At 36.4% G+C, this 15262-nt stretch overlaps 1 protein-coding gene across 1 annotated transcript in view; it reads right to left on the reverse strand.

Annotated features, from left to right (window-relative positions):
• Positions 1-321: 321 nt before the first annotated feature.
• Positions 322-15262, reverse strand: part of GABRA4 (gamma-aminobutyric acid type A receptor subunit alpha4) — a 67418-nt gene continuing 52477 nt past the window's right edge. The window contains exon 9 of the mRNA XM_059396122.1: positions 322-2716. Coding sequence (XP_059252105.1) covers positions 2195-2716 — 522 coding nt within the window. The 3' untranslated portion in view covers positions 322-2194. The remainder of the gene's footprint in view (positions 2717-15262) is intronic.

The following is a 15262-nucleotide window of genomic DNA, read 5'->3' on the forward strand; positions in this document are numbered from 1 at the left end:
ATCCCTGGGCTGCAATTCTAACATCATTAATTTTTACCCATTTAAAATCTGTGGTATTTATAGGAGAAGAATTAAAAAAAAAATAAAGGAAGCCATAAGATATTTCTTAAGAATAGACCAATGGATAAGCAAGGAGTATATTCCTCACTAAAGAAATAAGGTCATTTCTTGGAATAATAAATAATCATAGCTTCCAATAATAATTTCAAGCATTGTCCTCAAGGCTAGAAATCTACTCACATTCATAAAATCACTTATGATAAGCTTTTGTACAAGTATTCTTTATTAAATATATACACATATACAAATTTTATTTGGCCTCATATTACTGGCATCAATTTATAAGTGAGGACTTGTATTGGATGATTTTTTAAAGCATCTTTCAGCCTTAAAATTGTTAGTGGTTCTAGGATATACCTAGAGTGATAACCAAAGAGGAATTCTCAGATTTGACTCACAATTAATATTTGGCATTTTCACAATTTACAGTTCTCATATACAACCATTCCAAGGCAATGCAACAACTTAAAAACCAATGGCAAATACTTAATATGATTTCTTTTCTAAAAACCAAGAGATTCTGTTTGGAAGGTAGCCATTTTTATCAAAGTGTTCCCCCAAGCATCCAGAACACATTCATTCACACAATCCTGATCAGGAAGAAAGAAATATAGAAGAAAAATCTGGAAGCAACACAACAAAATCTAGACATAGATTTAGTGTCATAAGACAGCTGCAAGAAATTCAATTAAGTTGTTAAGCCTACACAATTAAAAAGAAAAGTTAGTACGTGAAAATACTGATAAATTGCTTACCAGAGTCAGCAGAATCCTACCCCTTGGCTATGATTTTTATTCTCTACTCCATGCCTTTGCTTCTCTTTTAGTTTTAAAATACTCACCTTTGTTGTGAAACCATACAAAAACTGCCCTTCCCCAAAACATTCAACTTCCAGAGAAGTAGAAATACAAAACTACTGACACAAAAACTATCCTGACGATTAGCATTTCACCAGCCATATAGATCTATGTTGGGAAAAGCATCTAAAAGGCCTTGTATTGAGTTCCTAATTCTGATGAGTTTATGGTTCTGATCAAATTCTATCCTACTATTCTGATCAAATTTGAAACAAATAATTTATATGATCTTATAGTGCCCAGATTTCTACTCTTAGGTACACAGTGCTTCTCATTTAGAGAACAACCTGTACACATTTTCATTATATTTTGAAGTCAATTAGTGAAGCAGTTCTAATGTGTTACCCTCTGTAATATAGGAGAAACAAATATTTTCAATTTGCTCTCAGACTTTAAATAAATTTCTTCCATTAAAGAATGCAACATCTTCTGCTAATTTATGGTTCGTGAGCATGCACTGACTGTTCTACTATTCAAGTAATATTGTAGGTAAAGGTGAAAGAGCTTTCCTAGAGAGACAGTGTCTAGCATAGTGCCTGGAACACAGTAGGCTCTGAATAACTATATGTTTAAGAATACATAACTGAATAAACTACTGTAAAAAAGAATTCATACAATGAGTTAAACTTTGGCTCAAAGCACAGATTTTCAAGTCAAGGGTTAAGTCCTGTTTGGCCAACGTAAGACAGGGAACACATCTTCCCTGGTCTCTGTTTTTGTTTTAGATGCAGCAGAGGTTTCACTCATTGGTCAGTATTTGCTTTGCTCCATTTCCTTTTCAAAATGTTTCATTTAACAAGGAAAGTCCTTTTCTTGCAGGTACTAGCAGGATCTCCAAAGGTCACCTCATATGATATCCAATAAACAATTCTGATTAAGGGCAGTGCCACTGGGAAATTTAGGGTGGTTGATTGATATTCATAGTGTATATGAAAAGATGTCATAGTCTGTTTTCAAATTTCAATGCATAAGTATGTGCCATGTATCTCTAATAGCCCTATTTCTCTTGTCCCAAATTTCCAAGATGGTCTGCAATTCATGTAATTTGAATGCTGAATTGATTCTATTCAAATCATTTTTCTGCAACGAAAGATGGCTCACTCTCTCTTCACTGAGGAATGAATTAACTCTCCCAATAACTGGCTTGAATTTTTTAAATGTAAAAACTACATAGACTTTTTATTTTAATAAAGAACAATGGTTTATCTTTAAAAACATTTAAAAAGGCATTCTGCATTAAGTTCATCATCTTTTAGGAAACCATTCTAGCAACAAAATTACATTAGACTTTCTGATTTCTCCATAGTGTCCTTAGATAAATAAACAACCCAGTAGACCATGTTAAATGCCCCGAATGTTACTGGAAAGAGAATGCGGGCATATTTGTCTATTTTGCTTGTGCCAGATCCAGGTGGTGGTGGAGCAGGGGGAGGAGGAGTGGTGGCTGACAACTTCCCAGGAGCCCCTGTGGTATTAACGGTGGTCTTAATTCGCTCCAGTCTTGATCCAAACACACGGTGGGTGGAAGCCTTTTGGGACACATACCCAGTTCTGCCAGGAGTAGAAGGAGGAGCAGATAGAGGTGCTCTTGCTGCAGAAATCGTTTCAGCTGCATTTGGATGGCTGAAAGGGTTCGGGCTGGAAGCTAAGTAAGACTGCGATGTGGCTTCAGAAGATCCTTGAGTAACTGAGGAGGATTTGCTCGAATGGTTTCCCACCTCAGTTCTGTGGCCAGCATCCGATTCAGAGTGAACCGAGGCATTTGTTCTTTTTCTCATGTTCAGATTGGCATTTGTGTTCTGAAAAAGTATAATAAACATTATATTGATTATGTCATTTTAGGTAGATTTATACAAAATGTAAAGGGATCAAATAATTAAAATCAGTTGTTTCTATAAAAGAAACTGTTATTAACATGCTATAGCCACTCAGCTTCATGTAAATTTTAAAATGCCTAACTAAATAAGAACGTGAATGTATTGGAAACTCTCAATCAAAAATCTTCTATTTCAAAATATTGTCCACTTTCAGAAGTAATCAGAATTTAAATCTATAGAAAGATTTGGCTTTTAGAACTATGAACTACACTTAGGCTTGACTTTCGTTTAAGAGCTCATGATGATAGCTGTACAACTTCCCTGTTCAGTTTTTTTGTAAATGATATTTTGTGATGGGCTGTATACCCTTCAATGAGTTTTGTATGTTTGTATGTTTGTTTTATAAACAAGAAGAACTGTACTTACTCTTGTGCACAGAATAACACTAATAACCATATCCATACGTACAAGACATTCCTTAAAAAAAGGAAACTCCAAGGGCTCTGGGACATATAAATTGAAGTAGAATTGCTGGGCTGTAGAATATTTGCACCCTTGAAACTTATTCAACATTACATATGTTAAATAAATGTTTTAAATAAGCAGGAAAACTACTTAAACTTTACACCATGAGTGTATGCAAATGGTTTCTCGCCATCTCTCCATCACCCCTTGGTATCACCAGGCTATCTACACTGAGATAATGAAGTTATACTTATTCACATTTAGACCCTTAATTTATTTTTAAAAACATTTTATTTATTTATTTGACAGAGAGATAGATAAAGAATGAATGAGCATAGGAAGGAGCAGAGGCAGAGGGAGAAGCAGACTCCTTGCTGAGCAGGGAGCCTGATGTGGGACTTGATCCCAGGACCCAGGGAACATGATCTGGGCTGAAGGCAGACACTTAACTGACTCAGCCACCCAGGTGGCCCCCACCACTTTTAATTCATTTGACATTTGACATTTATTTCTTTTTGTATGGTGTGAATTAGGCTTCTGATTTTCACCTCCTGTGGACAGAGCTAATTTTCATAGCACCATTAACTGACTTGTGCAGTAGTTCTCAAATTATGACCAGAGGATCTCTGGGGAAGAGAAGTTCCTGAGGTTCTTTTATAGGGTCCGCAAGGTTAAAGCTATTCATAATATGAAGATGTTATTTGTCTTTTTCACTTTTACACTCATGAGTGAACAGTAGTTTCCCAAAGACTACAGTAACATGTGATGACATCATTGCTTTAACAGCTAATAAATTGTGTACTGTGGGGGGCGCCTGGGTGGCTCAGTGGGTTAAAGCCTCTGACTTTGGCTCAGGTCATGATCCTGTGGTTCTGGGATCGAGCCCCGCATCGGGCTCTCTGCTCAGCAGGGAGCCTGCTTCCCTCTCTCTCACTAACTACCTCTCTGCCTACTTGTGGTCTCTCTCTGTCAAATGAATAAATAAAATCTTTTAATTAATTAATTAATTAATTACATTCTGTGTATTGTACTTTCTAGGATTTTCTAAGGCAGTGAGTTTAGAGTATAAATACATACATTTAAAAAAATTTTTTAAAAAAGCTTAAATTTCCAAAACCCTGAAATTTATTTTCATAATCTTACATAGGCAATCATACACATTATTATAAAATCTGGAGACCTTAATGCACTTTACATTGTCACCACAATAATAAAAATACAAAGGCGCATTAATTTTAAATTACATTATATTATATTAGACCTATAAACAGCATCATCATACCATTGTGCAAATATCTGAACTCAAACTGTTTACCTGGAGAGGATGTTTAAATTAAAATGGAACTCTCTATTTTCCATCCAATTATTTTTGTAAGGTTTTTTATTTATTTGTTTATTTGATACACAGAGAGAGACAGAGCTCTAGCAGGGGAATGGCAGGCAGGCAGAGGGAGAGGGAGAAGCAGGCTCCCCACTGAGCAAGGAGCCCGATGTGGGTCTCCATCCTAGGACCCTGGGATCATGACTTGAGCTGAAGGCAGATGCTTAAATGACTGAACCACCCAGCCCCACCCCCCCAATCAAATTATTTTATGTGTAGGACAAGATTATACTTGAATACAGTTGCATGATAAAGATTAAAATTAATTCTCTTTATATTCTGGCAGGCACGATAAGTATAGCCAACTACAGATTGCCTATGCTAATGAAGGAAAACAATGCTCAAATGATTCTCAAACTAGTCACGTCTGTCTTTAGAACATACCATGATTTTTTTGTAAAAAATTTCTTCCTAATTATGTTTATTCTAAGATACATTAAGCGTATATTGCAATTGCCTTCTATACCCTCTCCCCTTACCATTCCATGAAATAGAAGGTAAATGAGGAGGTGAGGAAGGAGAGGAAGAAGACCAACTCACAAGTGGGTGGTTAGAAGCAGCCAGCCTACAGGAATATCGCAGATAAAATCATATACAATGAACTGACGGCTCATTTTACAGAGACATGTCTAATCTACAAATATAATCCTTTTTCAAAACCAGGCCCATCAAGTTGGCTGAAAGTATTTAATCCATATCTAATGTATTTGTAGATTATGACTTCAAATTTGTTAAGTAGAGAAAGAATAAAAGCCTCACAAAATATAGAGCCAAAGTAAGATCTGAGATGTTTAGAAAGTATTCTTCACATCAGTCTGGAGTAGTCTTCTAAGCAGGCTCAGCTGAACACATGAGAAATTGTAGTCTAACATATGGCACCGAATTCTGGTGGAGACAATTGAAAACAAAACTGACACCAACATAAAAGCTGAAGATACCATTATTTACCCTGAACTTTTCCTCTACAAAACACATTGTAAATGTCAATTAATCCTCAGATTTTGAGTCTCTTTTTACAGAATGGAATAATAGTTAATCAATTAACATTAATCTTGAAATGTCATATAACAGCGAATATAAAGAATATGGTAAATCCACATTTAGAGAGCTTACACTGTCATTGACAAGATGCATACCCATACACATGATGCAGCCAAAAATATAACAAAAGGTAAAATATAGTGAAGGTCAAACTGTAGCAAAATGCTGAATATATTAAGAGAAGGGAAGAGAGGAATGGCAGACCAATTAAACAAGCAGGAAAGAAACACATTTTCAAATATAATCTGAAATTTGCGTATTGCTTTCTTCCTCAGAAATTTACATTGCCCATAATCTTTAGAAACCTATATTTTTCCTAAAACTAAATTCTAAGAATCAAAGGCTTCCACTTCTGACCAGACTGGAGTAAAAGGGATTGAATTATTCTCCTGTATGAAATGACAAGAAAAATTAAAGCTGGACAACATATGTGAAGCAATTGTTTTTTGATGACACTGAGCATCTGACAATATAGAACTATAATCCTTGAGAAAGAAGAAACAAACTTGAAAGGGGTTCCACGCAGCAGAACAGGAAAGGAGAATCCAGGAGAAATATGCCAGATTCTCTGAATTGAGGACATGAGCTGAGAATCTGGGGAAGTCAAGGTAGCTAGAGTTCATAGGAAAAAGTAACAGAGAAGTATATGCTAAAAAAATTTAAAAAATAAACAAGTGAGTGAGAACTCCAAAACTCTGAGAGAGTCCCCACTGATTGACTATTCTGCTAAGCACAGATCAGTTTATGAGTAGGAAGTATTACCCAAGGCTGCAAAAAGAACCCCATCGGGGCACCTGGGTGGCTCAGTGGGTTAAGCCGCTGCCTTTGGCTCGGGTCATGATCTCGGGGTCCTGGGATCGAGTCCCGCATCGGGCTCTCTGCTCGGCAGGGAGCCTGCTTCCCTCTCTCTCTCTCTGCCTGCCTCTCTGCCTACTTGTGATCTCTGTCTGTCGAATAAATAAATTAAAATCTTTAAAAAAAAAAAAAAAAGAACCCCATAAAAGGATTTGAAGAAAGAGTACCTGAAACACACAAAACCAGGAATAATGCATGTTTGCACCAGCCAGACTGTAAAATCTCACCATTCGTGTAATGTTTGGTAGAGTACAAAGAATGACTTCGCTTCAGTAATATGAGATAACTAGCCCTAAACACAGCTCTAGTCCTACTGAACGAATTTTAACAATAAGACCTGAAAGGATGAAAATTAACTCTAAGTGACTTAGGTGGGCTCCAGAAGAACGCACAAGAATATTTACAGGAGTCTGTCTTCTTTCCCTCTAGGTCCACAACTTTTCACAACTTCCTGAAATCCCAACTGTGAATCATGAACTATATATCATTGATTAAATACAAAAATTGCAACAAATTTTCCTCCTTCTCCATATTCATGCCCCCCTTGTTATATGAATGTCCCACTCCTCCCCCATCAAGAGATGGAGTTTATTTCCCCACAAGCTTCCTTATAACTTCCTCAGGCCCACATGTGGTGAAAGTCATGGGTATGTCATTTTTCTTGGCCTTAAGAGTTCTTCCTCACTTCCACTCTCCTTCAAAACACTGCCATCAACACTACTAGAACAAGGTAGGTCTAAACTGGTAAAAAGATCTTTTGGAGCAGAGCCGGTCACCCCATTGAGGCTCTCCTACTAGGTCACCCAACAGCTAGCTGATCACTAGACACATGAATTTGTCCCAGCTAAGAGAGGATGACCTGCCCAGCCAATCTTAATCAAGATCAACAGAACTTCCCAATTAACCCATAGACTTGAAAGCAGAAGTAAATGTTTATTGTATGCCACTGAAACATTGTACTTGTTTGTTATGCAGTATTACTTTGACAGTAGATAACACTGGCCTGTAGAAGTCCAATTAAATCAAGGGTGTTAAGAAGGTGTTGCCAAACTTTTTGTGGGCAGGAAGTTCTCAAACTTTCCGGGAGAAGTAGAAGGCTGACCTGCCCAGAATTCATCAAAGACCATTAGGGGGCCCTGTTGCCTAACGCCACATACTAGTTAAAGGACTAAGATAGTTTGCCCTTTATAATTCCATTCTTAAAGAATAACAGTATTTTAAAACGGAGAGAAATTCTAAAATTCTAGTTCCTCATTTTAGGTGTAGAAGAAAGGAAGAACAGAGAGGTTATGACTGGCTTTAAGTCATACAGAGAGCTACTTACAGAGTGCTTTGCCACATTTTACAGCCTCTTGATAGACAAATGTGGAGGAGACATTAAAGAACTTAATAAACAACACCTATTATTTGAGAGAGTTAAGTATTTGTAACAGTCAGGTACATTGTTAGAAACTGACTAAAGACATGGAAATCAGAAAAGAATACAGAATGTCCTTTTAATGTCACAGTGGAGCATTGTTTAACAAGTCCACCAAGGATCATTAAGCTTGTAGGGGAACTTACTTGAATTTGATTCTACTGTTTAATATTGGATTTGAGTGCAAACACTTTGAAGTTATGTGTTAACTTGTATATTCCTGTCCAGCAGAAAAGACCACCAAAGGTTATGTTATGGTTTTGTTGCCCTGTAGGATAGTAATCACTTCTATACCAACCTAGTATTTACTGTAGTACTCCATTTCTTTAAATGGCTAATTATAATCATTAAAAAGATTTTGAACCAGTTTTACCATTTATGTGTTTCCCTCATTAATTAATAAGTCAGACAATACTTTGATATCCATTTTATATTTATATTAATTCTCTTTTTGATGGTTTGAAAATTATATTCAGACTGGATATACTATTACATTCTCACAACATCTACTATTAGACAAGCTATAAATAGCAAAGAAATTGAGTATAGACTTGAAGAATACACCTGGAGAAAGAAAGTGACCCCAAGCCAAAGAGGTAGGATCCATCCAAGGTGATTGGAAAAAAAGAGTCAAAGAAGCAAGAGACTTTATGGAAATGGAGGGAGGGATATGAAGTGTGCCACTAGGATTATCACTCTGAAGCAAAGATCAAATCTTCTTATTCTTGGTTAAAACTATTAGTAAGCTTCTAGAGTATAAAGACTATCTTCTTAATCACTGTAGGAGAATGCACACAACAGGTACTTACTTCATTTTTAATATATTTTCTTGAAACGGATGTATTTTGGAATCAAGATTCTTTTCAAATAAAAAAAAATTGAGGGGCACCTGGGTGGCTCAGTGGGTTAAAGCCCCTGCCTTCAGCTCGGGTCATGATCCAGGGTCCTGGGATCGAGCCCCACATCGGGCTCTCTGCTCGGCAGGGAGTCTGCTTCCTCTTCTCTCTCTGCCTGCCTCTCTGCCTACTTGTGATCTCTGTCTGTCAAATAAATAGGTAAAATCTTAAAAAAAAAAAAAATCCCCTTCTTCCTAGTTAAAAAAAAAAAAATTGAAAAGAAAGTGTCACAAATGTTCTATCTGGCCTCCAGATTACCCAACTTTTGTTGATGGGGCAGAGTTCTAGAATATTACAGGTAGCGCCCATGGTGTATGTTACCTTGATGCAATACCAAGTCTAAGAATGCTTTAGGAGTCTCAGTGCTCTATATATCAGCCCCCACACAAAGGAAAGCAGAATTAGAATGATTTGGGGCTTAAAACTTTACTTACTGTGAAGCAGCCAAATGATACTCAAGTTATTTGTACTGATGTCCAAGGACTACTATATAAAAAGTAGTTGTCATTTTCCATGGTGACATACCACAAATGGATTGAAAAATCTGCTGACTTAGCTCACACAAAATTGACTAGGAAAACTACTCACGAGGCCCCTGAATTTTGGAAATTTGGAATTTTGTGTCAGAGTGAGGCAATGTTGAGATTTGAGTGGCAACATCAGCATTCAGCAGACACTCAGTGATTACAGACAAGGAAAGCACCTAAGCTTCATTTGAATTCCGAAAAATGACTTAGTTTGAAATCATTTTGTCATTAGTCACAATAGCCCAAAGCAAGGAAACTGGTGGGGTAGAGGTGCGAGGAGGCAGACTCAAACATCCACAACAAATTAAAGCAACAACGGGCAAACAGGAGCACATCCAAGCAATTCGTCAATCAAGACTGTGATCTGACACAATTTCCAAAGAAGTGTTATTAACTGCAAAAAGAATATTCATCTCCACTTATTACTCTAGCAGCACTGAGATAAAGTGACTAAGACGAGCTTTGCAGAATACATGCCTCATTCATATTGCTTGCTTGAGAAGCTAATGAAGTTTAATAAAATGTAATTTAACCCTTCCAAATTAAAAACAAACAAGGCTAGTAATGAACAGGTTTATCTTCTAGAATATCAGTGAGTCACATATTTAAAAAATCCAATAACGTAAAGACATTTATTCCAGGCCATTCTGGCAGGACTTCAGACACATCTTATTTAATAAGGAAATAAACAAGTACGGTAGAGCAGCTGAAACTAAACTCCAAGGTAATGATTTACTGAGGACTATCAGTAGTGTTTTTAGAAAATGCTACCACATAGAAATGAAAAACATCCCCTCCAAATAAATATGCTAAATATTTCATAAATAGTTACCAGGGGACTCAATCACACATTGAACAATAAAATGTAGAAATGAAAATGCTCAGTTCTCTATTTATTGTATTTCATTTTCTCCCAATGTTAGCACTTAATTCGATGTTTGTATTTCCATAAGCTATGAAAACACTACTTTCGATATCAGGCACTGGGATAAAAAATTTATGTCTTCAATTTGAAATTACCACAGAACAAGGCCTTACAGAATTTATTCATTTTGTATTTACAGGTTTAGAAGCTGAAAGTTTAAAATATTAGGATTTCTTGAAGATATGCAATGTGGTGGTTAATTTTGTTTCATAGTGATTCCTAGTGCCTCTTTTTATTTGCCAATGCTTTGTATATTGAATCTATGGCTCTAGCAGAGGAAATCTCTTTGCCAGAACTTCCACTAGTCAGAGCAGAAGCTCTCAGTATGATCAAGTGGACTTGACCAGAATGTTACCTACAGTTGTTCCAGGAGTTGCACTCGCCAGTGCTCCCAACGTAACCCAGGAGAGAGTAGAGGGCAAAGGACACTCCACTCATTTTATCCAAATGCAAACACTAACTTGGATGAATCTCTTTTTGCTTACTTAATGAAAAGCAGAATTATAGTCATTCTAAGTGTTTATGAGAATGACCTGGGGTCGGGGGGGTTGCCTAGGTAAGCTCAGTTGGTTAAGAATCTGACTCTTGGTTTTGGCTCAGGTCATGATCACAGGGTCCTGAGACTGAGCCCCATGATAGGCTCTGTGCTCAGCAGGGAATCTGCTTGAGATTCTCTTCCTCTCCCTCTCTTTCTGTCCTTCGCCTGCTCATATGTGCACATGCTTTCTTGTTCTCTCTCAAATAAATCGATAAATCGTAACAATAAATAAATAAATAAATAAATAAATAAATAAAAATTACCTGGGAATTAGTTAAAAACTGCTTCAGTCCTATTTGCAGGAAGCCTTATTTATTGGCTATATTATTGCCAATCATCAGAGATCAGAAATTGGGAAACACTGGCTAATTAATTAGGATTACATGCCTCCAAATCAGAGAGACCATGACACGAGTACTGAATTTGTCTTTTACCAGCTATAGATATCTAGCAAGTTCTTGAACCTCTTAAAACCTCAAAATCCTTGCCAAAACAGGAATAATAATGGTACCTTCCTCATAATGAATCAATAAAATAATGCATGTAAGATACTTACATTGTCTAGCACACAGTAGGCATCAAACCAGCATTATATAGAAATAACCCAGCAGAAGGCAGATAATGAGATTCTGTCCCCAAAAGAAAGAGGTATATCACTCAAAAATAAATCCCACTATGGTAAATAAACTTTTACTTATTTTTTTTTAAAGATTTTATTTATTTGATAGAGAGAGAGAGATCACAAGTAGGCAGAGAGGCAGGCAGAGAGAGAGGGGAAACAGGCTTCCTGCAGAGCGGAGAGCCCAATGTGGGCCTTGCTCCTAGGACCCTGAGCTCATGACCTGAGCTGAAGGCAGAGACTTAACCCACTGAGCCACTCAGGCTCCCCAGTAAATAAACTTTTAGAAGATATTTTCTGGATTTCTATAAAAATATGGTCTTCATTTCTAATAACCAGAAAGGTGGAGGAACACTGAAGCAAGGGACAGTCTGTAGTATAAAAGGAAGCCAGCCATGAAAAACATGTTTTTGGCTGAAATGAGAAATAAATATGAGGAAATACAACATTAAAATGCATATTGAACACAGTAATGGGAGAATTAGCACTATAGTAAATCCTATAACTTGTGATATAAGAGAAACATAAAAATCACTTTTAGGAAAAAACAATAGTTAACTTTTGCTAAGTGGCTCTTCTGCAACTGTCACTCTGCTAACATGCTTTTAACTAATTAGCTGCCACAACCCTATGTCATGCTTCATGTAGGAAAAACTATAGCCACGAGTATTTCAATGTCCAAAAATGATATGGGTTACATGAAAAAGGAATCTCTTGTATTATATCAGATCACTGGTCTCTTTCAGGAACTTTCCAACTGTTAGTTAAGTCTAGAAACTAGTCATCAGGGAAAGAGCAAAGACTGGAGGAACTGATGCAATCCAATCTCGAGAACATTGACAGCACACTATGCCACGAAAAGACAGACGTAGAACATCGGCTCAGAATGAGAACATTGGCAACCTAGTTTGGCTGGCCCACTTTCTAAATATAATGGAATATTAAAAAGAATTGTATCTGTAGATATATTGTTCTGGCACTATAGTATCACTCTCTTTTACCTCATTTCAATTACAGAAGTCAAAAGGACTTTTTTCACACTTAAGTTGGATGCAGGAAATGGAGCAGTGAAAGCACTAGACTTGGGAATAGTAGAAGGCAACAAATGTCAAAGAAGGTAAAGTAATAAAAACATGAAGAGGTTTTAATCATTACTATAGATTGAACTGTGTCGTGCTTCAAATTCATGTATAAAAGCTCTAACCACCCACCGTCTGGTGTGAGGGTATTGGAGATAGGATCTTTAAGGAAGCGATTAAGGCTAAATTAGGTCATAATAATGGAGGCCTGATCAGATAAAACTGGTAACCTTATAAAGGAAGAAGAAACACCACAGAGCTCTTTCTCAGTGTTGAAAGTGGATAGCACCACAAGAAGGCAGCCATCTGCAAGCCAGAAAGAGAACTCTCACCATAAACCAACCCTGCAGAATCTTGATCTTGGATTTTCTAGCCTTAGAACCATGAGAGAACATATTTCTGTTGTGTAAGTCATCCAGTCCACGTTATTTTTGTTACAGCAGCCTGAGGTGACCAAAACAATTCTCTAACATCAATAAAATTAAATTGAAGGCACATTTAGTTTAAGACTTTTAAAATAGTGAATATTAACTAGGCTCAGAGGAAAAAAAATAAACAAAATCTAAACAAACTTGCAGCTCTCTCGTTTCAGATTTTGTTTGTTTGTTTGTTTCTAGTCTGTCCTCTTCTCTCTTCTCTACCGAGTAGGTATACCTTTCTGATACCCCCAAATCCTAGACAGAGTTAAGATACAAGACATGCAAAGAAATAGAGATGCCTTTGACAGGAATTAAGCACTGATCTCTTTGTTATTATTAGTTGTTCTCAATGAATAAAAATACTTTCTTATATACCAAGGAGCATCTACATTCTTTTTCCAAACTGTCCGGATTGTCTAGATAGAAGACTCCTTCAGGAGTCTTTTGAGCTCCTTTCATCTTTTCTTCACTCAAATCAGAGAAATTTGATTAACTGGGGCTTTTGTTTGCCCTTCTAGTTTGGACTTAGCTCCAGATCCTTCTTAACAACTGCATACTTTTCCCTAAATATTTTTGCCCCCTTTCCTCTAATGACTCTAATGTCTGACTCTTTCTCTCTCTTTCTGTGTGTGTGTGTGTGTGTGTGTGTGTGTGTGTGTGTGTGTGTGTTGTGAATTTCAGGGCATTTATTTATTTATATATTGGGAAAATGTCATTAATAACATAATTTATAACTTTTCTTTTCCACATTTTATATTAAGATTTTTTTTCATCCTTAAAAGTAGAGTTAATATATGTAGATATCTGATTCAACATTGCAAGGGAAATCTTACCAAGTTTTTAAATCCCTAACTTGGGTGTCCAAATGAATTTATTTTCAAGTCATGTACATCATCTTATGGAAATGATTTGCTTCAGCTTTAAAATATTCAGAAAATTACATTTGAACTTAGAAAACATTTATACTTTTTTTCTTACTTTAAGAAACTTTTAGGCTTTTTTTCTTATTATAGACTTGATACAATTTGATCATAATAAAATTGTGCTATGATAAATACCCACCCAGAAGGACTCAGGTTCCTGCCAAAAACACAGGAGGCTGGTATATCGAGTAGTCTGAGTAATAATTTTATCTGCATCAGCAAAGGCAACAGGAACACTAACCAAAAAGCAATAATTCATCAAGACCAGATTTGCAGTATACTTTTTCTGAAAGGAAACATTTCAAAGCTCAAACATTATCAGTCACATCCCTTTGTAAAATCATAGCTATGCAGTGTAAGAAAGACTTTGATGAGCCAAGAACCTTACCTAAAACAGGCTGAGTTTCTTTACAATATCAGACAATGTTTGCCTACTGAATCTAAACATTTATAATAGCTCCAATAGATTTATTTTTAGGAAAAAGAACTCAAGTGCCATGCTTCATCTCTTGTTGGAAGATCCACAATTAAGCTCATAAGCAATAAAAGACTTATTAAAGACACTGAGTCACCATATTATTAATTTATCCAACATACATGTATTGAGTGCCTAATTTTTCAAATTATTTTGCTGAATATTGAGAGTACAGAAGTGAAAAAAATACAGTCTTGGCAAATTCTCTCAGGAATTATAAAACATTATAATAACCAATAAATGCTATAAAGGAAAATGGAAGAAGTTAGGGAGTACATTATTTAGCCTGATTGCTGAGAAAGCCCCTTTGAGAAAGTGAGTGAAACCAGGGAGGAGTAAGGCTTAAACAAGGTAAAGGAGAGACTGTGGAAGAAAGGAAGTGCCTTATGGTAGTGGAGACAAATTCTCAAGATTTCTCTCAGTAGCATAAGGATAAGGAAGGCTGAGAACCTTCCTTGTTAGTTAAAATTTGAGATCCCTTGAAGATGCTCTAAAATCTTCCTTTTCTTTTCTTCCTCTTAAATCGTTTTGAAATGGGCAATTAAGGCAAGGCTTTATATTCAGGGCTACTCTCACATAATTAAAGTACTATACTAGCACTTGTCAGACAGAGACCATGAATCTCTACCAACATCTCTACAGTGTATTAAGTACTTACTACTACTACTACTACTAATAATAATAATAATAACAAGCACTACACTAAAAGGTTTTCACAAATAACCTCACATATCTCCTGCAACCACCTGGGAGCTAGTATTAACATTCCAATGAGGACACTAAAACCCAGTGCCAGAGGCCAAGGTCAGACAATTAAAATGGGTCCAGGTATGATTTGAATCCCAAACCCACACTGTTAACCACTTTAGGATTCTGCCTACAATAGCAAATACATATGTTAATGAGACTGAAAGAAAGCAGAAAAGAATTTACCTGAAATATGTCCCCCAAATCCAAACCAGTTGAGT

The sequence above is a fragment of the Mustela nigripes genome, chromosome 1, assembly GCF_022355385.1.
Source record: "Mustela nigripes isolate SB6536 chromosome 1, MUSNIG.SB6536, whole genome shotgun sequence".
NCBI lineage: Eukaryota > Metazoa > Chordata > Mammalia > Carnivora > Mustelidae > Mustela > Mustela nigripes.